Genomic DNA, 25,620 nt, shown 5'->3' with positions numbered 1-25,620 from the left:
AAAGAGGACAGAGGACAACTCTCGTGTGGATTTTCAAACACTTCCATGGAATGCAGACCCTATAAATGATAAATTCTTTGGATTGATCCCAGCTCCTCCTCATCCTGACTCAATCTCTTTTCTTTCCTCTGCTTTTCCTACCTCTCCTTAGCAGCTGCAGCCCCTTTTTTTAAAAAAGGAAAGGTCACACTTGAACAAATTCCCTACAGGAATTGTCTGCAGAGCAGCTAATCTGCTGAGGCCACATACAGACCTTTAGGAAATTGGAGTTTTTTGCTTAGAAATGTTTACTTGGGTCTTTATCCTCCTTGTCTCTTGCTGTTTTTTCTTCCCCTCAGAAATTTGTTCTGTTGATGACTTACAAGTTCCTCTCCCCTGGTAAAACTCCCCAGACTGGGAGGCAGAAAAGAGACTGGGACAAACTGGACTTCACTTCAGCCAAGTGGAAGACAATAAAAATATTTTGTTTCACTGGTCTGCTGGTATTCTAAATGAGCTTTTCCTTGTTCCCAGCTCTCCTAGAAAGTCCATTAACAGAGAAAAGAAAAGATGCCTCAGAAATAAAAAAAATAAAAATAAAAAAAATAAAATAAAATAAAATAAAAAAGGCCTGGACTAGAGTCTGCCAGCAGAGACCAGTAAAACCCCACAGCAGCTCCAGCAAGGATTATTTGGGTGCTGATTCACCCCAGAGAAGAGGTGCTGGGGAATGGCAGTGGGATTTTCACCAGGGAAGAGGGAAGGTGACAGTTTCACCAGAGCTGGACAAGCTGGTCAATAATCCTAGCTTGCTGAACGCACTTCTTTTGCCACTTTTTAGTTTCGTATCTTGCCTTGACCCTTCAAATCCTTGTCCCTGCAGTGTCCAGCCAGGCTGCAGCAGGAGCTGTTTCCATCAGTGTCCCTGGGAGAACTCTGCTGTGCCAGCTGGGGAAATGCTCAGGGGGTGGAGAGCCCCCCCAGGAGCAGAATGTGCAGCAGGAACTTCACAAGGTGTTAGTCCTGCAAGGAAAAGAGGAATTTGGGCTGGCAGGGAGATCCAGATTCCAGCAGGAAATGTTATCTTCCCTTCTGGACCTACAAAATGAAATCCTCTGGAAGGGCTGCCAGCCTTCCTCTCTGCTGGATGGTTTGAGCTCCATCTCCAGCTGCAGATTTGTTCCTTATACAGCATTTCTGGAGAGTATAAATTCCTCTGGGGGCCCCCCAACCCTGTCAAATAATGATTCCCCATGTGGAAATCTTATTGGAATCACTGGAATAATTTACTGGATCCAGTCTGCACTTTGTCAAGCACTTTGGGATGCTCTGAGATGAAACACCCCTGCACAGTTATTGGGAAGAATTAGCTAATGCTGGCTGAGAGAACACCTCCAAAAGGGCAAGAAATAAAATCAGCCTGAGCTGGAACGTCCATTTTATTCTCCTTTATTTCTTAAATGTTTGGAGAATTAACAGACGAAGTGTAAAAGTTGAGCAACAATAATAACAATCATCGAGGTAAAGTTCTCACTGAGGGGAGAAATTATAATTATTATTTTAACTAATTGAATATAAAATCTATGTCTCAGAAAACCAGGGAGACTGTGAGGGGGCAAAGTCTGCAAAAGAAGGTAAATAAGTTCATCAAAGTGCACCAATTCATTGGCACAGGGAGAAAATTACTTGGAATAACTCAGGCCAAGTGCTACACACATGAAAAAAGTGTTTCTCCACAAGAGGCAAGTCCCAGATTAGGCAGAGAAAGGCTGAGATAACAAAAGGACAGAGAAAACCAAATTGTTTGGGAAGAGGGAGCAGGGCTCCTGCCCCAGCCCAGAGGGGGAATTCCAAATGGAACCCTCTCATTTCCATGGATTTCCCACCAGTGCCACAGACTAAGAATGCAAAGTGCAATGGGAATGGCCTCAGTGGCTTCTCACCAGGATTTTAGGGCAAACAGCCTTCAATAATTCCTTTGCATTAAGTAACCAAAAAAAACCAAACAAACTGCAGTTGTTGTTTTTTTTTTTCTTTGTTACCCAGCACTTGCCTGACTCTCTCTCAGCCAGAATTTTAATTTGCTAAATTACAGAGTGGCTGCTGGTGAAAGCTACAGTGGTGATCTCTAGGCCAATCACACAACATTCCTCTCCTGAAGGAAAAAGGGCCAGAAACCCATCCCAGGTCATTGCATGTCCAGGAGGAGTTATCCTGGGCCAGAATCCCATCCCATCCTGAGCAGGAAGGGTTATCCTGGGCCAGAATCCCATCCCACCCCACCAGGGAAGGTTCCCTGGCATGCCTGACCATTACCCAAATCCCAACCAGTGATCAAAGCAAGGATGAGGAACTCAAAGAGCCCTTCCCAGCCATTGTTTCAGAGAATATATTAAATTTTCCCCCCTTAAGCTATTCTGCAGCCCAGGAGTCAGATAAAATATTGCAATGCCTCTGGAGTTTATGAGTAACCCCACTCTGAGCTGGTGTCTGTGTGAGCTGTGCTGAGCAATTGGAGCTGGCAAGGAAAAATCTCCAACCTTTGACTCACAGACATGAAAGGGAGGGAGAGAGACGTTAATGACTATTATTTGAGACTGTGCCACCCTGATGGAATAACCAGCACAGCCTCCTGCACCTGCAGGATTGCAGCCTGGGTTTCAGGGCAGCATAAAAATCCCTCTCTGCTTTGGGGAAGGGCAAAAAGGGGCTTGGGATCAACCCCAGACCTTCCTCTGCACCAATCCTGGGCACTTTTTGGGGTGCATCTTCAGTGAGGATAAAGGTAATTAATTACAGATCACAAAAGAACCTGTGGAGAGCAGTAAGAAATCGAAAGATGAGGATCTGCTCAGCTGCAGCTTAGGAAGGCTCACCTCCACGTCTAGTTCCCTTCTATTATTAATATTTTTACTGCTTGAAGGCATTGAAAATAAGGTCCCCTGATAAAATTATTCTTTAACACAGCCCCCAGTAACAGACATATTGATATCTGTAAAAATGTCCATGGTCTACTTGTCATTAAAAGTGCATTGTTGCTATGTCCCACCTTATGAAGAGCCAGCACAGCCCCTCTGGAGGCCTCACCCACCACGTTTTTGGCAGAGCTGAGCTCAGCTTTTGAGGAACTATCCCACCCTCTGAGCCCTGCTGAGCCCTGTCTGAACCCAGCAGAGATCCCTGGTGCCCACAGGAGGAGGGACGGGGGTCTGGATTGGGATTTAGACGCCTGAGAATGTTGGCAAGACACACAAATTGGCAAGAAAAGGGAAGGGCTGGGTGCTGGAGAGGCTGTCCCAGCTCCATCCACACAAATCTTCCCCTGTGCCACCCCCTCCAGACCACCAAACAGAAGGATGGCAATCCCTGGCCACCCTCACCCAAGTCCCTGTCACCATAACAGGAAACACCTTTTCCTTCCATGCCCCAAGAACTGACAATATTCTGCAGCTTTCCTGGAGTTTTGACTTGCTTGGATTACAACACTGAATTACTTCCAATTTTTTGGCAGCCCCACCTGACACTGTTCACAGGTAGAACCCTCCCCCACCCCCCACCTCAGTCCACAGCCTCACTGCCATAGGAATCCACCCAAAATCCATGGGAATGGACTCATCCCCCTCCTGGACTCCCTTTCTGAGCACCTGGTCCATGAAAATTCCTGTTGTTGCTCCTGTTCCTCATGGAATTGCTCCCTTTCACCATCTCCTTGGGCTGGGTCCTACCTTTGGTTTGATGTGCTCTGTGTGGCCTGGATCCACCCCAAGGCTGCAGAAAAATCCCATCCCAGGTTCCACACAGGAGCTCAGCCCTCTCCACAACATTCCTGGTTCTGATCTAACTGAGGCTAGCATTTACAGCTCTACGACTGCATCCATCAAACGCCTGCTCCTGCCAAATCTGATCTGGTCTGAAACAGAAACAAATCAACAAACACAGGGTGAAAAATGCAGAGTTCAGCTCTGAGCTGAGCCCTCAGCCACTGGTCTGCTTCCCTTTCCCTGTAAAATGAGGATACTGACATTTCCCCATGGATAAAATGAGGTTTTGCACTGCCATTTGGGAGGGCTGTGCTCTTTGTGCTTCACCTGGTTCGTGCAAAGTTCTGTGTGAAATTATTTATGCCAGCCTAGGACAGGGATCAGCCTTTGCCATTGTTATCCTGATGGATTCACCACATGGAAAAATGCCTGGTGTAATGATGGCTGAGAATTAGTGATGCAGGTGGTTTTATTTAAAGCAATAACATCAAAGCAAAACCTCTGCTGATTCAGCTCATAAAAATCATTGATGCATAAAATCCAACAATAATTGTCAAGAAAGAAAAGGGGAAGGGAAGATTGGAAGAACAGAGGAAGAAAAGGCAACCCAACCCCATAAATGCACACAAGACAGTTTAACTCTTTCATGAAGCATTTGCACCCTTGTGTTGGGGAAAAGTGGATGTGGAAAAAATTCTATGGAAATTGGAGGGAGATGGAATTAAGAAAAGGCATCTCTCTTCCACGTTATCTATCTCTGATGGAAGCTTCTGGTCCAGCCAGCAGCTTGGGAGGGCCTTCATTTACAGTATTCCTTCCTGAAATCTGAAAGCAAATGGAAACGAGGATCAGCACCTGGAGAGAGATTTCAAACCATTCAAAGAAGCACAAAAACATGGATTTCTTTCTGGAGTTACCATTTGCAGTCACCGACAGCCCTGATATTAAAAAGCCCCCCAGTGAGACAGACTGTGGGTAAATTATTGCCCAGATCCACCCTACAGGATGCAGAAGAAAATGCCATGAGAATTCCATCAGGGACAGCTCCTGGGCTCTCCATTCCCTGCTTGATGTCATTTCAGCCCCATTTATTAAATCCTCATTCCCCTGGAATGAGTCATGGAATCTCTGAGCTGATCACAAGGCCTGCTTGACAGAATTGCTGTCCTACAAGCAGTGGCACAACCCTGGGGATTAATCCTGGATCAGAAAGAGGAGATTCAGCCCCCAGGGAGGGAGAGCTCTTTGCTTTTCTTGGATGAAGTAACTGCCCATTACCCATAAATTAATTCAACTCCGAACACTCTCCTTCTGCACAGTGTTTTCTGCCCAAACAGCACGCCAGGACATTTTTGGGTTCCATCTCCCTCCCTCTGAGGTCACAGTAGAGCAGGCACTGTTCCAGCCCTGCCAGGCTTTCTTTTTCTAATCAAGAAAAATTCCAATTTGTGCCATGCCCAAAGCTTTTAAAAGCCTAATCACTGCTTGCGTCTTGTGGCTCCATAATCAAAGGATGGGAAGAGAGCTGGCTTCTCATTCCTGGTTTTGCCATGAAGTTTCTCATTCCTCTTTGGCTGTGCCTTGGTCACTCACTGATGGACTGTTTCTCCCTCCTGCTGCCCTGAAGGTCCCTGCAGCCACCAATTAAAGGGGAAGAAAGTCATGATTACCTTTGTCTAAATCAATGTTCTTTGCTGGGAAGCTTCTGGCTTGCTCAGCCTTCTCCTTCAGGATGTTGTTTTTGTAATCTGTGCGAGAGAGGAGCAGAATTCCCACAGGCATTAGGATATTAAAAGGAAACGAGTTTTGTGAGCAAGACAGGGGTGATCAGTCCTTCCTTGATGTGCTCTAGGTCTGGCACCTCTGATTTCTAGGAATTATTTGTGGGGTTACTCAGCAGGAAAACAGCTCTGACTTCATTTTAGCCCCTGGCATTAATCAGTTGTACAAACTTCAGCTCCCTGCTCCTCACAGGCACCACAGATCCTTCCAGCTCTGGATTATCCCCTCAAATATCACCCCTGGAGGTGACTGATGCAATTATCCAGAGATTTTGCTCTCCTGGGACACACAGAAGAAGGACTGTTGCAACCCACCCTCTGCAATTCCTTTCTTTACTTTCAATTTTGTATCTCTCTTGTTTACTGGGGCCTTTACAGTAATTCTTGGGACCTAATGTTTGTCAGCTTGTTCTTTTAAAGGTTGTACCTTTACTGGGGATGCAAAATAAAAAAAATCAAAGGGACAATTATTTCCTTGCTTACCAAGCAAGTTGCAGCTGATGTGAACTTGGCATCATGGCAAGGCTTCAGGAATCCCAGGGTGGTGCAGACAAGAGCATCACTTTTGTGAAATGGATTCACTCCAAGTCCCAGCAAGAACCAACCCCCAATCAATTATTGACGCAATAAACTGAAGGCTGCACCTTCAGACCCCAGCAAGGAACAGCATCTATCTTCAGGAATGTTGCAAATTCCCCAAATCAGTCCTATAAATCCCCCAAAAAACCACTTCCACAGTGTGAGATGAGCTTCCTTACCCTCTGCCCACTGTCTTTCATTTTACCATGAGTTCCAGGGGGATTTGTATTTTCTCTTCTCTACCACAGGGCCTCTGTTGCAAATTTTCTTCCTCTCATTCTCTGTTTATCTGCCCTAATTGCTACCACAGATCTTGACAGAAGGCCCAAATGTTCACTGAATGATTTGACATCCACGGAGGATGAAAATCAGAAAGTTAAACCAAACTGGCTTCAACAGAAGGAGGAGACAATGAACCCAACTAACTCAGGACTTCTCTTTATCCAATTCTGGTCAAATAAAGTCATACCCACTTCCAGAGGTTAAAGAATGTGTTAAATCACTTTAAAATATCCAAGTGCCATTAGAAACTTCAGATTTATGAGGCTTCTGACCTGGTTTGGTGGCCAGGGATACCTACCCAGCCTGATGTCTTCACTTTTGTGTGGGGTCAGATCTGTCGTGTCCACTGTAAATTCTTTAAGATTCACATCCTTCCTGAAGGGGAATAATGGTGGAAACTGGTATTGTCACATCCTTTATTAACTGGCTCCTTTCACAATTTTTCCCCAATAGCTTTTTCTAATGCTTCTTTAGAGAATTTAATTGCTTTCATTTTTATTTTTTTCCCCCCACTTTTTCTGTTTGTCCAGATCTTAGAACAATGGGCAGCCAATCCTGGAACTTCCTTATCTCTTTCACTTTAATCATATAAAATAAGGTCTGGAGGAGCCCAGGTCCATGATCTTGGCCCCATCTCACAGCAGATCTGTGCATTACTCCTTTCCCACCAACTCCCAAGGACATCTCACAGAAACTTCATCCCTGAATCAGTTCCCAAAGAATAACGAGAAAAAATTCAATTGCCAAATCAGCCCCACAAACCATTTTCTCCTTCCATTTCCTCCTCCTAACCAGATTTTCAGCTGGTTTAGTCTCTTAGCTGAGATGGGGGGGGCATGAGTCCATTTACTGCATTCTAAACTGAATTAATAATATTAATTCTATTATAATTAATTATACTTACTCTCCGTATTTCTTCACATTGTATTCATAACCTAAGCAGGAGGAAAAAGCAGAATGAGCAGTCCCAGCCAGTCCAGATCCATTCCTGGATGGATCCATGGATCCAAAACCAGTGCTGTGGGTGCCACCCAGAGATCCCAGTGTCCCTTGATGGAATCCCACAGAGTCACCCAGCACAGCAAGGACCCGGACCCCTGAGTTCCCAAGGGATAAATCCCACTTGTGAAGGGCTTTTCTTCTCCCTTCTACAGAGCAACTCAGCAAATCAGCGAGTGGGATTCAGCCAAAACCTGGACTTGATAACCTTGGAGATCTTTTCCAACCCCAACAATTCCATGAAATCAAGGTCTGGACATTTTTATACCACACCAGCCCTGCAAATCCTCCCCACTGGGCAACTTCCTGGTTTTCCAGGAGGGGATTCCTGCCTGCAGCACTGCTCCTTGCAGGAACCATTTGCAGTACAATGTCCCAGGACAGGTTTTCCCTGGACTCACCTCTCTGCCGGCGCTTGCGGGTTATGAGGACCACGATGATGAGGAGGACGAGGAAGAGCAGCAGAGTGGCCAGGATGTAGCCCAGCTGCTGGAAGAAGTGCATCCTGCTCTCAGGGATGATGACATTGATGACATTGTGGCCCCTGACCACGTTTGGATCTGAGGGAAGGAAAACGGGATCACTGGAAGTGACATCCAGAGAAAGGCAGGATGACAGGTGGGAATGCTCAGGGGGGTGAAATTCTTCTGAATTGCATCAACTAAAGGGCAAATCAATGCCTGATTTACACCACCCTGCACCTCTGGCAGGTGGGACATGCTGTGCTCTTCACCAAACCATGATTCCCCAAATTTATCAGGGAATTGGTGATCCCTGGGCCATCAGCAGTGGGGAATTCCAGAGCAAAGCCATCCCAGCCAGCCCCAAACCTTCCAGAGGGTGACACAGCCCTCCTCTGGGTCCCTTCCAACACACACTCCACACTGCTCTGGCTCCAGAGAGCAGCCCCTCCTTATCAAGGGTTTTAATTTATGGAGTGGGAAGAGTTTTCAGTGCCAAAAAATGAGCTTACTTTGAAATGAAATAAAAATCAATAAAATAAACACCTCCCCCACCCCCCCAAAAAAACACAAAACAACAAAAGCCACAGAGGAAAGCCAAGATTCCATTCCTTTTCCACATTCCTAACCCTATTGTGGGTGCAGTAGAATTTCTGTTCCACAGCACAGGGAAGGGGAACTCAAAACTTCTACGTGGAACGTTTTTTTGCAGATCTCAAATAAATAGGTCAATGTTTTACACACGTAGAGGAAGTGACTTCTCTGCTTGCAGCACTCAGAGAAATGGACAAAGCCAGCCCAAGCATGGATGGAATCCCACAAGACTTTCTGGGAGAAGGTTTTTTTCCTTCAAAACAGAGCTGAAATGACACCTTCACGCCTTACAGGGAATTTTCACAGAGCACCAGGTGAGAACAGGATGGAGCCCTCACCTCCCATTCCCTTGGGAGTTCCTCCTGCTAATTAAGACGGAGTAAGGGGAAAAGAGGGGGGGAAATACCTCCAAAGCCACAGTACTTTTAGCAGATGTGTTCTGACACTTCTGGAAGTGCTGGCACAGGGACTGGTTCCAGTTTTTTGGGCAGTTTGTTCACAGCATTTAAAAACACCAACCCAGCAAAAATAAAATCAAACTAGGCAAGAGTGAATTGAAATAAACACTCTGAAATCAGAGCTGATTGTTTGCTAATGCCAACAGCAGTCCTAGAAAATCAAAAAGCTTGAGCAACATGCTCTGTTCTGGTGGCCCAGTGCTCTACTCCAGCAGCACTCTGCTTTTTACTGGTATTTCCAGATGCCCTGTGTTCCCTGGACACAATGCTGGAAAATCCATGGGATTTCCACCCTGCCAAGCTAAAAAACATCAGTTCAAACCCACTTGCAGAGCTGAAAACAGCACATGTGACAGCTCTGTTTTGTCACATCCCTGCCTCCTTTCTGCTATGAGATGGTGCCACAGCAAACAAAGGAATTCTATTCCTGGCTTTTGGCTTTCCCAAAGTACTGCAAGACAGGTAAATTGGGTTGAACTTTAGGCAACACTGAGGAGGCCACTGCAACAGCAAACAGTGGAAACAGAGATTGCATAACTTTGGGCAGTGGAATATATCCCATTTTATAACTGGGGAAACTGAGGCACGGAGGGACAGCTCTGTCACACCAGTGAGTGTCAGTGCCCTGAGCAGGATGACAAGGTCTCACAGACTCCTCTTCACCCTACACCAGAATTGAAGCTGTGGTGATGAAGGTTTATTCTGTATCCAAGATCTAATCTCTCAGCACATTTCACAACCTGCCCCACATTCACTCCCAGGACAATTTAACCACTGAAATAAAATCCTGATGGTGTTGGGGGAGAAAATAAATCCTAAGCGGGGGTGGGGGGGGGGGTGGGATAAATCTTAACAGTGTCAGGGGGAAAAGCTTAGACCAGAGGTGGTTTAACATGATTTTCCCCAAGCTTCAAGGACCAAATTCTTCAGCTGGAAAAAGTGGGGAGCTCTCCACAAACCTGGCAAAGGGTTGCCAATATTTTAGCCCTCATGATGAGACACAACAGATTCTTCAGCCACGTGCTGCAGAGCAAATCCTGAGTAAAAATACTCTTTTAGTAGACATCCACCACATTTACACTGCTGAGCCTGAGAGCAGCACTGAGCCCCTGCTTCTCTTCCAAACAGGATGAACTTTCCTGTCTGAGAATGGCTCTAGAGCTTGGAGCAAGGCCAGGAGTTGAGGATACTGCCTGAAGAAAGCTCCTTGGTTTGCTTTTGTTGTCTCCCCATTTATGTTGTGCTCTCCAGAATTCCAGGCAGTTTTTCATGGAATGGGGCAATGCCTCAGCCTCCCCTGCACCCAGGCAGGGCTGGAAAAGGAAACCTCTGGATGTCTCCACGGCTTGCACGTTCCCACAGACTCAGCACATTTTTGTGTGTGGTGCTCCCAGCCCAGCTGAAGGGTCACTGCCTGCAGGGGACAAAACTGTCCCAGAGCTGCTGCTTTGGACAGTGGAAGTGGCTTTTGCCAGGAAGGGAAATTCCTCCAGCACCACAGCCAAACTCAGCCAGGTTAAATCACTCAGAGATTCCACCTCATTTCTGAGCAGGTAGGGAACTACTCAGGACAACATCCAGGAAAAAGAGGAATGAATTTCTGGGTGAACGACTCTGGAAACAAGATCTAGCTTCCATCTGTGGATAAGGCTCAAGGGCTGTCTGCAGGAACTCTGTTATTTGGATGTCTTGCTCTCCAGCCACCTCTCCTCAGCACTGCCTGGATTTTCTGGACACCAACCTTAGCCCCAGGGAAAAAGTTTAGGTCTCTATGACTTGAGAAAGCAAATTTCTACAGGAGAATAAACCTATTAAAAAATGTATGAATCAAATCAAAATTCTATATTAAACAGCCAATAAATATTAAAACACAATGAATATTTTAAAGTGTTAATAAAGAACTATACCCAAAAGACGTTAAAAAAAAAAATTAAACTTGGGATTTTTGTTTTCTTCTTCTGCCTGAATGAGGCGTGATGGTTTTGAGTTTGGACAGGCTGACAGATGATAGCTCAGTGCAGTGGAAAATATGAAAATTGGTTTATGGCACACACACACACACGAGAAAAAAAAAAAAAAAAAAAAAAAAAAGCTGAAGGGTGGAGTAAAATTCCTGGTGGTTGATTCTGCATGGTCTGGCACCTTGCACAGCCTAAACATCCGTGCAGAGACAAACTGTGGTGAGAAGAGCTGTGACAGCAAAGACAGGGCTGCATCAACCCCCTGCCCACACCTTCTCCTGATCCATAAAAGTGTGGAGGAAAGGAAGCCAACAAAAAGTGAGAGGGAGCTGTGCAAAAGCAGGGAACAAACCCATCTGGTTTGCCCCAGGGCCTGTCAGCAGTGCAGAACTGCCCTGGGACAGAGGGGCCAGGAGCTGCCCTGTGCCCTCAGCACTGCAAAAGGGGGACTGACTCTCAATTTTGTTTCCATCTCTCAGGGCCTGAGACAGCAAGGTGTCCTTGATCCCAGGCCTGGAGAGGAATTGTTGACCAAAATGGGAAAGCTGTAGCTAACACACTATATGGATGCAGCACTACAAACACGTGAGAAAATACAAAAGCTAAAATCCTAAGGCATCAAGTCCAGTGATGGAAGGACATCCCACGGCATCCTCACTGCCCCTGTGCAGCTCCAGGTGCAGGCAGGTGATGGAAACAGCTTGGAATCATGTGGAGCTGAGCTGGCTGAGCTCTTTAGAGCCCCAAAGATGCAGCTGTGGATACTTCTCACAGTGTGGTAAACCCCTCTGTGAGAAGTCCACAGAATCACAGAATGAACCAGGCTGCAAAAGACCTTTAAGATCCAACCTTTGACCTAACAGCTCCTCATCTACTAAACCACAGCACCGAGCACCACATCCTCCAACGAGGCAGAGGATTCCTGCAATTTTATCCAACTAAAGGGAGAGAGAGTCTGGCTTTTCCCAGCAGGATTTCCTGCAAATTCTCCACAGGAGAAACCACTCACCTGCAGCTGGGGCCACGCTGTGTGTGGTGAGGTTCACCACCTTCCTCTCCTTCTCTGGCTCTGTCACGGACACGTGGTAGATCCTGCGCTCGTGGAGCCCGCAGTAGTGATGGTGCAGGTGGCAGGAGTAGGTGCCCTCATCGGCGCTCTCCAGGTGGGAGATGCGCAGGGAGAAGTCTCCGAGGGCGAAGGCGCCGCGGGTGACGTTCATCTTCTGCCGCAGGAATAGGGGCCCGTAGGAGCGGCGCTCGCCGGACGCGTACAGATCCACCAGGCGGTCAGCGCGGTCATGGGGCACACCAGGGGGCTGCCGGTCCCAGTGAACCACCTTGGAAAAACACCAGGTTGACTTTTTCAGTAAAATGTAAGAGTTTAATAAAAGGCAATAGGAGACAAAGATAATAGAGCAAAGATTAACAGCTGGGCGTTTGGCATTCTGTCAAGAGCACACTTGCTATCTTGGAGACATTTTTTATATATTTATATTGTATTAGCTTACTGCATATTTATAAACAATATTTATAGTTATTGTATATTTATAAACAATTCTACATAATTAAACTTTTCTTTAAATTAGTTTACATATTCTAAAAACTACGTAACTTTTCTTTAAGACTCCTTTTTTTAAACAAGCTCATTTTTTAGTTATAGTTTTAGTCTATTCTTATTATCACCTCTAGTTTTAAGTTTATATTTTCTTCAGACAATAAGTACTAATAGTTAACATATCAGTAACAAAAATTTTCATTATATGTCTGTCAAATATTATCTTAATTAAACAAGTAGTTTAAGCATAGCTACTAATTATTTCACTATTATGCCTAAGTTTAGTTAAACTAAAAACTATAACAAAACTACTTTATATATATATATATACACACACGACATTTATTCTATTATTTTACAAAAAACTAATATTATAGTATGTATTTGTAAGAACCTGCTGCTCCTCCTCGCTGTGCCGCTCCGTCCAGATGTGCTGGCGGTTGACACACGGCAGCGTCACCGTGCTGCCCGCTGGGGCCACCAGAACTGGCTTCTCACCATCCCAGTACTCGCTGGCCTCCTCACCTGCTGGGGAAACTCAGCCTTGGAATGGGCACTTTTCCCCACTCATGCCATTTTTCCCTCCTGTCCCTTTTTTGCTGCTTAATTGACTTAAGTTTCCTTCCCAGATTTCCTTTCCTTGGCCAAAATCAGCAGAATTTTAGGCCAGTTCACTGTCGCGCACCGCGATCTCACAGATGTGGCTGATGCGAAGTTCCCACTCGATGCCAAGGGTTGAGGACAGCCAGGCACATCTGAGATTGCTCCCAGAGCCTGGAATCCTGAATACCAAGTGTCAAGGACAGCCAGGCACACCTGAGATTGCTCTCTTGGAATCCTAAAACTCCGCAAGATTGGAATCCTGTAAGACACCCCCACCCAAAATCTTGCCACATGGCACAGCTTGAACATGCATAAAACTGAACAACCCTGGCTTTTCCACACTTATTTCAGCAGTTAGTAAAAAAAAACAAACAAACACCTTTATCCTCTACATCTTTGGCCATTTCATGAAGCAAGACCACTTTCTTCTCCTTCTAACTCAGAGTTAATCTACTGCTTCAGAAAGCAGGAAGCAAATTCCCTCCACAAGCTAAGAATGGAATGAGGATCTTCATCCCAATCCTCTGAGCAGGAAATGCTTTCCTACCCACAAAGGCCCTAATTACTGGAGGAGCTGAAGCAGCACTGCTCTATGTTTGGCTCTTGAAAAGGAATAACAGAAGAAGCCACAGCACAGAGGAGCAGACTGGGCTCTCTGGATGGTTTTTATTGTGCTGTGAGAGCAGCAGAGGAGATGCACTTCCCCACCAGTAGCTCCACTTGTGTTCTCCAGAGGTTTAAATTGATTTTAATGGGTGCCTGTGTGGATGGGTGGGACTCCCTGCAGCTGCCAACAGCTTGCTTTTAGAGCTGGGCTTAAGGTGGGTTTTTAAGTACAGGCTGCCCAGGGCAAGCTCAGCAGCCAGAGCACAAGCAGGTCCTTGTGGCTGAGCTGAGGGTGTGGACTGTCACCAGGGAGGAACTGTCACTAGGGAGGGATTGTCACCAGGGGTGTGCTGCTGCTGCAGCAGGGACAGTTTGGTAATGACCAAGAGCAAAGACTGAGCTGAGCAGGCTCCAGGCACTGTTTGGCCAAGGAAGAAGAGAGGTTTGTAAATGAACCTCTGAAACTCAGACAGCAAACAGCACAGGGAGCACCAGGCTCTGCTGGTGCTTCCCAAGCCTCCTGTAGCACCTGTAAAACCTGGAACTGTCTGTACACCCACCTCTCTTGGCGATGACCAGCTGGATTTTCACAGTTTCATACAGGTGGCAGTAGTGATGGTGAAGATTGCAGGAATATGTGCCTTCATCACTCTCTGCAACACCTGTAGAGCAGGGAAGAGAGAGGAATTCTGTGTTCTGTACTGAGACAATGATTATTTGTGTCATTTGCAGTTTCCCAAATCCTTGTCTGGATACAAGACAATTTCATTCTAAGCCATCCTTATCACCAGGGTGGGATAAACAGAAACAAATCATCTCACCCAATATAATGTCACTTAATGAAATAACATGTTCAGTTGGTTTGCCCTTGTGAGGAAGATATTTCTATTAACAGGTGGAAAGAGGAAGCTGGTTCAGGTTGAGCTGAGAGCAGGCACAGGAACAATGGTCATGGAGTGTTCATAGTTCAGGAACTGAATCACAATCACAGGGCAACAAAAAGCCCAGGTGGCTTTCAGGTGGTTACAAATTCTCTTTCAAAACAGGTCTGTTTCAAAGGCAAATAAAATACTCAGTGCTTCAGAGAACCGCACAGAATCACTGAAGTTGGAAAAGAATTCCAAGATTGAGTCCAACCTCAATCCCCACCTCGTCACCCAGCCCAGAGCACTGAGTACCATATCCAGTCCTTCCCTGGACACCTCCAGGGGTGAGGACTCCACCTCCCTAAGCATCAATTCCCATGTTTAGCAACCCTTTCCAGAGAAAAAAATCCTCCTGTATCCAGTCTGAACCTTCCCTGGGCCAGCTGGAGGCTTCATTTTGAAGCAGAACCAGACAGCTGCCCTAGGTTTGAGGGCAATTCCTCAACTTCTCCTGCCTTGAATCTCCAGCTGAAAGCTCCACTTCCCTAAGTGCCCAAGGAGCAGAAATTAATTAATGTAACTGTCCAGGTATGCATGTATTTGGTAAGAGGGAATGCTGAGAGGATTTTGATCTGCTGAATGTGCTGAGCTGTGCAGGTTTTCTGGGATAGACTTGGAGGTACACAAATAACCAGACCACTGAGTGCCACCAGTGCACTGAGATTGCTCCCAGACCCTGGAATCCCGAATTCCAAGAATCAAGGACAGCCAGGCACACCTGAGATTGCTCCCAGACCAGGGATGGAGGCTTCCCCACCTCCCCGGGCAGCCCCTTCCAAACCCTGAAATTCCTCCTGAGAATTAGGCTTATTATCAAATATTAAATTTATTTATCAAAAAATATGCAGTGAGCCAACCATTTACACCAAAACCCACAAATCCCATCGAGCCCCAAACCCTCTACAGAGGGTGAAAAAGTCTCCACACCTTTGATCACCAGTGAGAAATTCCCATCTGCAAAGGCGTTCTCGGGCATGAGGATCCTGCCCTGGTTGTAGGAGCTGTAGACACGCTGGTCCCCAGCTGAGTACATGTCACAGAGCCTCTCCATCCTGCTGTCCCCATAGTAGGAGCTGAGCAGGTCCCAGTGCACCACGCGCTGCCTGTCATTGAGGCGGTCCTGGGTCCACACCATGCGGTGGCTCTTGCAGGGCAGCACAGCCTGGGAGCCCAGCACAGCACTGATGTTCAGCACAGACACCACCACGCTGGCTGGGTTGGAGGCATCAGCTGGGACTGAAAATCAGGAGCAAACAGCAGGAAAAAAAAAGAGTTGTAGGGTTATGCAGTTAATGGCGTGTGAAGAAGGTGCTGGAATGGGAGTCAGGCTTGTGCTGGAATCACCGCACACTTTTGATTCTGGTTTCAAGACCAGCATGGGGCACTGTCATGGAGAATCGAAGAATCCTGAGCTGGAAGGGACCCAGAGAATCACTGATCCAACCTTATCCCTGCACAGGCACCCCAACAATCCCACCCTGTGCATCCCTGGGAGTGGTGTCCAAGGGCTCCTGGAGCTCTTGGGACTGGGACCATTCCCTGGGGAGCCTGGGCACTGCCCTCCTCAGGGGGAAAAACCTTTTCCTAATAAATAAAATTTTAACACACAGATTTCATTCATGTCTGTTCTCAGGATTGTACACTCGAGCTGTCCTACCCACCCTTCCTAATCCTGACCCCCAGCTTAATCCAGGTTTAGAGACACTGGTGCATGGGATGCATAATCCATGAAAGTTAGGAATGAAAGCCCCTGTGCATGCCATGGAATCAGGGTCCCTCTCACTCTTCCTCACAGAAAGGGGCAGATTTACAGAGATGCCACTCACCTGAATATGAGCACACAGAACCTGTCAAAGCAGAAAATGAAGAGTGTTACTGACAACAAAAGGATAAAAAAGCTACAAATGCATTCCAAGTCACCAGCCACCTCTGTTATTGCTCCATCTATTCTCCCCTTTCCTGTTAATACTGATGTTTGTATCTGCCTGCTCCATTTCCCATTCCTGCCACACTTTGTCTACACAGTTAATTCTGTGGTGCTCTGGATGCATCAGCTCTCTCCAACTCACATGACTCAGATCCACACAGGAAGAACTTTGCCAGAGATTAACCAATTCCTTTGATTCTGCGTTTTTCTGGTCCAGTCCCTCCTGTTCCTTGTGTGGGAGGGGTCTAGAAGGTCTCCTGGCATCAGGCTTTTGATTCCCAACACAGATTCCCAACACAACACCACCATTCATCTCTCCACCCAGCCAAACCCAAGTGGGTTCCATCAAAATCATTGGAGGTTTTGTCCTGCTAATGTCAGAGGCACAAAGTCCTGCAGACAAAGGCTGTATTTTTTTTTTTTTTCCTAGCACTGGAATTTATGAATTTCAAATTCGACTCCTGACTGGGGGTACTTTAACACACCCCCAAGTGCTGAGAATAAACTTGGTTTCCTCCCCTTTTTCTGTCACAAAGCACTGGGCAAGGAGAGAAGAGAACAAAAAATGAGCAGCACTCTCTGTTGAACTGCCAGCTCAAAGGCACTGCAGATAAGAGGCATTTTGTTTTCTTACAGTTAAAATCTCAGCATCACAAAGAGAAAAATCAAATTTTGGTCCAGGTCTGTGTTCTCTGTATATAAGAAAGAGACATCACAATTCCATCATTTGATTGTCTCTCCTGACAGGCTGCAAAATGTATCAGCCAATGTTCCACAGCACTAAATCAGCCAGGAAAAATCGGTGTCACTTGTGACAGGGCACCAGCTGCCAGCACAGCACAAGTGTCACCGTGCCCAGGCAATGTCCTCGCGGCTGAACAAGTGTGGTTTGTGACATGAACAGTGATTTGTGAGCTGGGGAATGGTGTCTGAAGCTACTACCAGAGCCCTGCACGAACAACAAATTGATTTGGTGTGACAGAAACATCCTCTGCTGTCTCAGGCAGGGGAATGAAGGCATTTACTGCTCTCCTTTCCTCTGGAGAGCTAATGGCAAAAACATTGAGCAGCATCAAATTCCCAAAGCAGATTTACGAATGCAGTCCCGTAAATACAACAAGTGGCAAAAGCTCAACCACCCAAAGCTCTGAGCTCACACCAGCACCTGGTTCTGCACCTTTTTGGATCCCTGTACCTTCCACCTGCCAGGGCAAGGACCACCCTTCTCTTCCCTGCCTCTTCCCAGGTGGAGCTGCTGGAGCCTGAGCAGCCACAGGTGCTTCTCCAGCACTTCTAAACACAACTCTCTGTGAAAAAGGGGCTTGGCTGGGATGGAACAGCTTTTAGACAAGAAAAATTGATGTCCTGTGGGTTCTTTTCCCCTCCACTCTAAAAACTTCAGCCAGGAACAGGGCAGGAATGCTGCTGCTTCCTCAGAAAGTCATTCCAAAGTGTTTCTGGTTTGTCCCTCAGTGAGCAGGAGATGCTGTGTCCTGTTGGGACCAGGGAAGATCCTGTGGATTTTATACTCTGCATTTTATAGACTGGATTTGTGACTTGCTGGCTGTTGCCACACAGAGCTGGGCTGACATTGAGCATCACAATGAAAGCCATTCTAGATGAGGTAAACTTAAATATTGGAGCTCAGCACACAGAAATGGGAGAGAAAGGGTTTCTCATTTTGTGCAGAGTCTGGACAGAAACTTTGAGTCTGAACCTGCCCTAGGATATCTTCCATAGTTTGACAACATGGCGCAAATATATTTTATATAAAAAAAAAAATAATAAAAAAAAAAAGACATTGTAGCCAAGCAGCAAAATTCTAGAAGGGGAAAAAAAGGATAACTCTTCACAAGAGGCACAGGAATTCCAGCAGACAAAGAAGGAAGAACTGTTTGTTCTGATTCCCCAGCCATGCTAGAAATCTGCACACATTCATCAGTTCATGGGTAAGGCTCAAACTTATTTGACAAAGCTGTAAATGAGATCACTCAGAAATCGGAGGAATCTGGGATGTCTCTGACCTCTTGAACACCTGGAAAAAATGGAATTTAGAACAAATGACCTTCAATAACCTGAGCAGAGAGCAGCAGTGGAAGGAGGAATGAGACTTTCTCTTTTCAGTGTCCTCCCTCTGCTGTGGGACCCTGCTCTGCTGTATGAGACAAGCAGAGCAACCAAGCCCTGTTTTAAAAAGGGATTTTATCACACAGCAGCTTCTGAACAGAGGTAGAACCACAGCCCAGTAAAGGTGACAGCTCATGAATTGCAGCACTGGGGACAGCTGCAAGCAGGGATTTTGGTAAGCCAACTGCAAAACCAAAGAGTCTTCATGTACCTGGTGACAGCTCTGACCTCTGTCATCACAGGCCTCAGCTTCTTCACCTTCTAAACCTCAGCTGCCTTCAGAGCTGTCAACACAGAACTCAACTGGGGCTTTCATTTTAGAATTTCAAGCTCCATGGGACGGACAATCATTTTATCTTCTCTGGGTGACATAACCACAAAAAAAACCCAACAAAAACATACCAACAAAAGACAATTCTGTGCTATCCCCTGACACATTCTGTGCTGATTCAGCAGGATCCCAGAGTTACTCTCTGGTCCCACAGCAGAGGAAGAGGAAAGCAGGCTGGAAAATTATTTCTTAATCCCTTGTATAAGGCAGAGCCAACTCTTACTTCTTGAATTCCATCCATTTTTCACGTAAAGAATTAAGCCACAAAAAAACTGTGGGCAAACTAGAAGCAAAAGGCTCGGGCTGTGAAAGATGTGTGACATGCTCAGAGCTCTCCAGGTAGTGTCCTTGGCAAAGGGCAAGGACAGAAAACTGTCCCCTGAGTCGTCACTGAACAATCCTGGGATAAACTCCCTCCTGGGACTCAGGAGCTGCTGCTCAGCTCAGTGCTGGATAAAACCACTGAGTCCCTGTTTCATACTGGGGGATGCAAAATGACCAGAGCAGAAAAGTCCTGCAGAAAGGACATGTTCCTCCCCAAATCTGTGTGAGCCAAATTCCTCATTCCTCCCATGAATCCCTTTGTTTAGAGGGGCTTCCATGGGCTCTGTAGGGTGATTACACAATTATGGGAAAAGCAGCAGTCCCACCACGCTGTCCCCAAACCCTCTGGGGATGGCAGGGGCTCCATCCTGACTCTTTAGGGGGCTGAGAGGCCCTGACAGCTACTGATACAGCAGCAGCAAGGTGACAGTGAAATAAATGAGCCCAGCTCTCCTCTAGGAGCCAGGTTTTTTTAACCCACTGAGCAGGAACCAGGAGAAACATCTGGGCTCATCTGGAGGAGGGATATGGTGCGCAAAACAGCTCCTCCTAAACTTCTCCCATTCACCTCCTGTCCAGCCTGCAAGACTCAGCTCTTCAGTAAAACAGAATTTCCCTTCAAATCCCACTGATGGTCAAGCCAGGCTTTGAACTGGGATTTTCTCTAAATTTCTGTGCTTGTTTATTTTTAAAGACTTCCTGGGACAATTTTCCCAGCAGCAGAGTCTCCCATTTCCAAAAAGGATGTCAGAGCCCTAAATACCCATCCAGCTCCAACAATTCCAGCCCACCCTGCAGGTAGGAACATGCAGAGAGCAGGAAACTGCAGAAAGGAAAAACTTTGTGTCTGTACAAAGAGCCAATCCCCACCTGGGGCACAGACAGGATCCAGCTTTTCTGGGATTCTGAGCTTTAGAAATCCTCCCCTGCCTTGTGAGCTCCCCCTTGGCTGCAGGCCCACGGAATGGTTTTGTAGGGCCATTCCAAACACGGGCTGTTCCTCCCTGAGACATTAACACTTGAAGGAGTGGTTTCCGTGCAGGAGGGATAACAGATTTCCTCACAGCATAGATTTGCCCCCTTCTCCCCTTCCCATACACACTATTGAGTTATAACCTGATTTGGGTGGGCTCAAACATCAGGGCTGCCTGGAGTGCAACCAGGTAAATCCAAAATGCACCTGAAATCCTGTCAGAGATCATCCATGCTCCCATGGGAGCTCTGGCTCTGCAGCAGCCCGACTTGCTATTCCTGCCCTCGGTGCTCTGCCAAACCTCACTGGGAGTCACTGGACTGGTTGTGACAGAACTGTGGCCTCTCCTCCTCTTTAACCCACCCCACACCCCAGATTTCTGAGCCACTTTAACCCTTCTGTACCTATGACTGATCCATCATTTGCCAATTCCTAAACCTTGCCTTGGGGAATTGCAAAAATGCCGTGGTGACATGGAAAGTGGATTAATTAGGGACCAAAGGGAGAACTTCTCACCTTACTCCACCTCAGTGCTGAGGAACTGAGTGGCCCAGGTGTCAGCCACAGCCTTTTAAACAGGCTGGGAAGAGCAAGGGGTCACCAGCCCCCAAAGAAGTTCTGCTCCTCACTTCCTAGTCTTTTCTTGCACCTTGCTACCCAAAAGTCAATTCTGTGTCTGTCTTTATGTTGACAAGAGGAAAAGAAACCCAAAAACCACACATCTTTTTTTCCCTCCATCTGAACCCTCACACACACATGCACCCTCAGCTGTTTCTGCTTCTTCAAACCTAAAAAAGTAACCTTAAGTCCTGTAAATATGACTGTGAAAGCTTTGCTGTACTCATACCCAAGCTTATTGGTTTTGAATTTGTTGATAGGAAAAAAAAAAATTAAAAAAAATTTGCACAAACATGTGAACAGAGCTCCAACAACCTCAAACATTTTTCCATTCTCTCCCCAAAAAAAGGAGAGGAAACCCACAACTCCCTCCCCTCCCCAGACAAAAACAGAGCAAATTTAGGAATCTGAACAAAATCTTACAAAGATAACAGCTCAAAATCTCACAGCCAACCCCCAGCCCCATTGTGCAGCTGAAATAAAAACAAGTAACAGACCAGCAGCTCAGAGCTTACTTTGCTGAAGCAAAATCTGCCACAGGAGGAGTTTTGCAAGTTGCTCCATTTCTTCGACTTCTCAGAGTTTTTGCCTCTCTTGAAAAACAAGCTGAAGATTTTTTTTTTCCTTTAACTTTCTTTTCTGTAACTGGAAAACACTATGACCTCATCAGTTTACATCCCCAGAGCTGAGGACAGCAGCTCAGATTCTGCAGGATTACTCCACCTCCAACTTCCAACTCCCCACCTCCCCAGTCCCACTCCACCTCCTTCCTTTCCCTCACACTTTCTGCAGATCCCTCTCCTCCTTCCCCTCCCTCTGAGACCTTCTGAGCCCTCCCTGACTCTGACATCAAAGTTTCAGTTGAAACTGGAAGTTGGTCCCACACAGCTCTGGGCTGACAAAACAAATCTTTCTCCCTCCCCTTAGGGATGGAACCAATTTTCCTCATGCTTTACTTGATCCAGCTGTTTCTCCCTTTGTCTGACACTCCTCCAGACTGGATTTATTCTGCTGCCTTCAATAGGGTTTTGATCTTGGTCTCCTCATATGGTTTTACTTCCAGCTCCAGTCTCCAAAGACAACCTAGAAAACAATATTTACCCTGTCCTGTGATTTGTAAGCAAGGGCTGGGTATTTACAGGAAAATTACAATGAGTATAAAGTCAGGAAATAGAGTATAAAATAGGAAATAGAGTAGCTGCTGCTAGAATATTAAAAGTAAAATTACATATAGGAAAATTAAAATATGGTCAGTTTTTCTGTTTTCTTGCATTCCGTTGTCAGGTTATTGTTGCTTATCGTTAACACCATTTAGTGGACTGGATTTATTGGATTTTACAATTCAGTCATATTAGTCATCAAGTGAAGAAAGGAAATTAAAACTGACTGTCCTTAAATGTCTGTGGGACTCCATAAGAGAATTCAAAAACACAAGTCAGGAGCCTTCCCATGGGATCCATGAGGATAAACTTAATTGCCACACTTGAATTTTTCCTTCTGACGTTTTTCTGGCTCTCTGCTCTACCAGAAAATAGATTCCCCCTATCCCAGAGGGGAAGGAGTTTCAGGAAAGAGGAGAGAATTATAATTGCCCCCTAAACAAACATTTAAGTAACTACACACTGCAGCAAGGGAAACTTTGGGAGCATCCAGATCAGAACTTCACCCAGTCCAGGATCCTGTCTCCATCATCAGACAGAACCAGGACTTCCAAACAAATTCCAAGAAACTGAAGCTATTATTATTATTAGATAGCATGACCATGAAAAAAAAAAAGCCTGCTGTTAACTTCACACTGTCCAAGATGGATCCAGAGAACTGGCTTGTTTCTAGGGAAAAATCCTAAAATAATCTTCAGATAAGAACTTTGTAAAATTTCCCTGGAAACGCCAACTCTGACATTTCTATGAAGTGAGGAGATTTGGGGGTAATGGGATAGGAACAGCCCCTCCCTCCACATTCCCACCCCCATCACCTGAGCTGTGGCACCACCTGGATATGAACAAATCCAGCCTAACTGCAACCCTAATCCCATCAGTTTCTCTTTGCCAGTCTCAGGAATGCTCATTATTCCAATCCCAGAACCACCTGCAGGCAGCAAAGGCTCCTGCTCCCGTGTCCCTGATCTGTGCCAGGTGTCACAACAAGGACAGCACTGATCCAGAGCAGCTGCTGGACCAGGAATCTCATGGAATCTCAGGGAAGAAGAAGAAGCCTTTCCTGTTGTCTCCATCAGGGAGCCAGAGCAGGCCGTGTTCAAAGCAGCCTGGAAAATGCCTGACTGGGAGGCAAAAAAGCTGCTCCCACTGAACAGACAGCAAATCCATCATTCTCTCCTTCCCCTGCTCCCTCCCAACCATGGACAGGACCTTCCAGGCTGCAATTCCAGGTTTTTTTACCACTGTTATAAATACATACTGTGATATTGGCTTTTTGCATTCATTAAGATGAATATATGTTAGAATAGCTTTTACTATGTCTTTTTCTTTTTTCTCCTGCTAGTAGCTAAAAAGTTTTTAGGCGTAGGTCGAGAAGAAGTTTGGACGTTAGGGCTATGTCCTGAGCACAGATAACCTCCAGGGAACAGATGATGGGGCCCAGGCTGCTCTCAATACTGACTGCCTGTAGAAGAAAGAACCCCAGCCCAAATAAAAAGATTGTAAAAGAGACATTAAAACCAAACGTGTGTGCTCTAAAAAGGCAGACCTGAGGAGTGACCGTGCAAAACAGTTCCTGGAAAAGTTTGAATATGCATAAATCCATGTAGCAGGGGATGGTATATAAAGGGTGTTTCCAAAGCACCAGGTGTACCCTTGGCAGAGAGCCAAGCACCCCCCGTTTTAACCCTTTGCTCTATTATCTTTGTCTCCTATTGCCTTTTTGTTTATATTAAACCTTTTAAAATTCATCAGGCGAGTGAACCTCGTTTTTCACAGCACCTTTCTGTCTCCCAGCTGTGGCGCTGCAGAGGTTACTGCCTGCTCCTCGCAGGGTTTTTGGGAGGGAGCAGATTGCTGCGGTTGCTGCTGTCACGGACTGGATATTTCCTGACTGCAAGGAGCCAAGTCCAGGCTGAACAAGGATGAAATCTCCTAAAATCACCCACGGGAAGAGCAGCAGCTTCTCTGGGGTTCACAGAGGGTAGGAAAGGGACGCAGGGTTTGCAGATCTCCGCCTTGTACCCTCTCTAATCCTGCACAGTCTGCAGCCAGCCCTGCTTCCTGGGGCTTTGCTACTCCAAAGACATCCTGGAAGAGCAGCTGTGTCAACATTTTTCCTGGTCTAGGAGATGAATTCTTAACGAGCTTCTCCATTCCGTGCTCCCCAGCCTTTCTCCTTCCCCACTCCCAGGGGAATTGGGATTGATTGTCCCAATACCAAGCATCCCTTGGCTGCCCACTGCTCATCTCCAGCTGACCACAAATTCTAACCAGAGAAAGCAGCTTCATTCAGGCAAGGAAAAGGGACTTTCCAGCAGCAACAGGAGTGGTTTTGCAGGCTCTGCACCTGCCATCAGATCAGGTCAGCAGCAGAAGAAAGGCTCCCCTGTTTCCGAAGTTGCCTATTTTTCATTGTGGCAAAAGAAAATCTGTATTTCACACCTAATTCAGATCTAAAGCAGTGGCTCGGGTGGACAAAGCCCTGCTGAAAGTGCAGGGGTCACAAGGGTAATTGGCTTGTGGGAAGCTATGACTGTCAGGAAGTTTCCTCTTTTCAGGCTGCACTGAGAGACTTCCCAAGAAATACAAATGGAAGATCAGCAGCAGTTAAAACTGAGCAAGTGTCAGATTAGGAAAAAGGTCTGATGCCAACGGGAATCCCCCATCCTTAACTGCAATTTTTGAGAGCCACTAACCCTGGGAAACAGGAGTGGAAGTGGCCCCTTCCACCCCATCTTCACAGCCATAAATACATGAATTAAAAAGGAATGTCAGCATTAATAATCTGTTGACACAAATTACAGTACAAGGCCTTGTGTGCAGGATTTGTCAACACTCCAGGCTTATCATCAACAACTTCTTTAAATACAGGACCCAGAGTATTCCACCAGGATCAGAGAAAATACCTACTCATGGGAAGAAGAAAGGATAAAAATCCTGGAACAGAAATGTAGTAGGGAATGCTACAGTGTATGAATAAAGAGTACAAGAGTACAGCTAATTGGCAGTGGCAAAGGCAGCAAGGATTCTTCAAAAGAAAATATGGGAAAAAAGAACTTTGCATGGGAACAGCAAAAGAAAGGCAGTGCCTTTCAGGGTTAATTTACACTGACACCATTTTTCACTTGGTGGCAAAGCTTTTCTCTTTAAACCAAATCTTCCAGCTGCCACGAACCCCTTAAGCAAGCCTGAAATAATCCAGTTTAGAGCAAGAACTGTGAACTGAAAGGACAGAATTGAAAGCCAACCACAATGACAGGGCTGCCAAGCAAAGCCTGTCATTACTGCAGGGCTGGAACAAGTCAGGCACCTCTCAGCCCCAGCATTACCCTGCTTGTTCCCCAGCCACAAACACAAAACCCCCTGATTTGCCTTTTCTGAAGGGCACATCCAGAATGACAAGGTGATGGTCTCACCAGATGTTTTTTTGTTTCATTTCACTGGAATCCACTGTAATCAGCAGCCAGAGATGCAGCCACCAAAGCAGCTGAGGCAAACACAGGCTGGGGGATGAGCAGGGAGAGCTCTGACACCTTTAGACTAGGGTGAATAAAAAAATATCATGGGAACATTAAATACCAGCCCTGGAACAGCCAGAGACAGGTGAAGTTCACA

The 25,620-nt window shown here is 46.2% G+C and overlaps 1 protein-coding gene across 3 annotated transcripts; it reads right to left on the bottom strand.

Annotated features, from left to right (window-relative positions):
* Window positions 1-1,412: 1,412 nt before the first annotated feature.
* MXRA8 (matrix remodeling associated 8) lies at window positions 1,413-24,586 on the bottom strand. 3 transcript variants are annotated; one of them, XM_033519346.1, is made up of 12 exons: window positions 21,802-24,586; window positions 21,361-21,490; window positions 16,372-16,392; window positions 15,473-15,781; window positions 14,180-14,281; window positions 12,805-12,938; window positions 11,865-12,192; window positions 7,783-7,941; window positions 7,287-7,317; window positions 6,681-6,757; window positions 5,411-5,488; window positions 1,413-4,565 (listed from the first exon to the last, which is right to left on the bottom strand). In XM_033519346.1, exons 2-12 carry the CDS (start codon window positions 21,407-21,409, stop codon window positions 4,540-4,542), a joined length of 1,314 nt encoding a protein of 437 aa, XP_033375237.1. In that variant the 5' UTR covers window positions 21,410-21,490; window positions 21,802-24,586; the 3' UTR covers window positions 1,413-4,539. The 3 variants fall into 3 exon arrangements, with proteins under 3 accessions (XP_033375237.1, XP_033375238.1, XP_015503694.1); XM_033519347.1 differs by having other exon boundaries at window positions 21,361-21,451; XM_015648208.3 differs by lacking the exon at window positions 21,802-24,586 and having other exon boundaries at window positions 12,805-12,935; window positions 21,361-21,794.
* Window positions 24,587-25,620: the final 1,034 nt, after the last annotated feature.

Source organism: Parus major, chromosome 21 (assembly GCF_001522545.3).
Source record: "Parus major isolate Abel chromosome 21, Parus_major1.1, whole genome shotgun sequence".
Lineage (NCBI taxonomy): Eukaryota > Metazoa > Chordata > Aves > Passeriformes > Paridae > Parus > Parus major.
The sequence above is the reverse complement of the archived record's forward strand: the minus strand, read 5'-3'. Positions and strand labels throughout refer to the sequence as shown.

Bases quoted from the DNA above. Each gene is read 5' to 3' on its own strand.
- MXRA8 (XM_033519346.1), bottom strand. From the start codon at position 21,409: ATGGAGCAACTTGCAAAACTCCTCCTGTGGCAGATTTTGCTTCAGCAA. The intron at 16,393-21,360 runs GTAAGCTCTGAG...CTGCTTTGACAG, and splicing joins GCAGATTTTGCTTCAGCAAA to GTTCTGTGTGCTCATATTCA. The intron at 14,282-15,472 runs GTGTGGAGACTT...CCTGCTCTACAG, and splicing joins TTTCTCACTGGTGATCAAAG to GTGTTGCAGAGAGTGATGAA.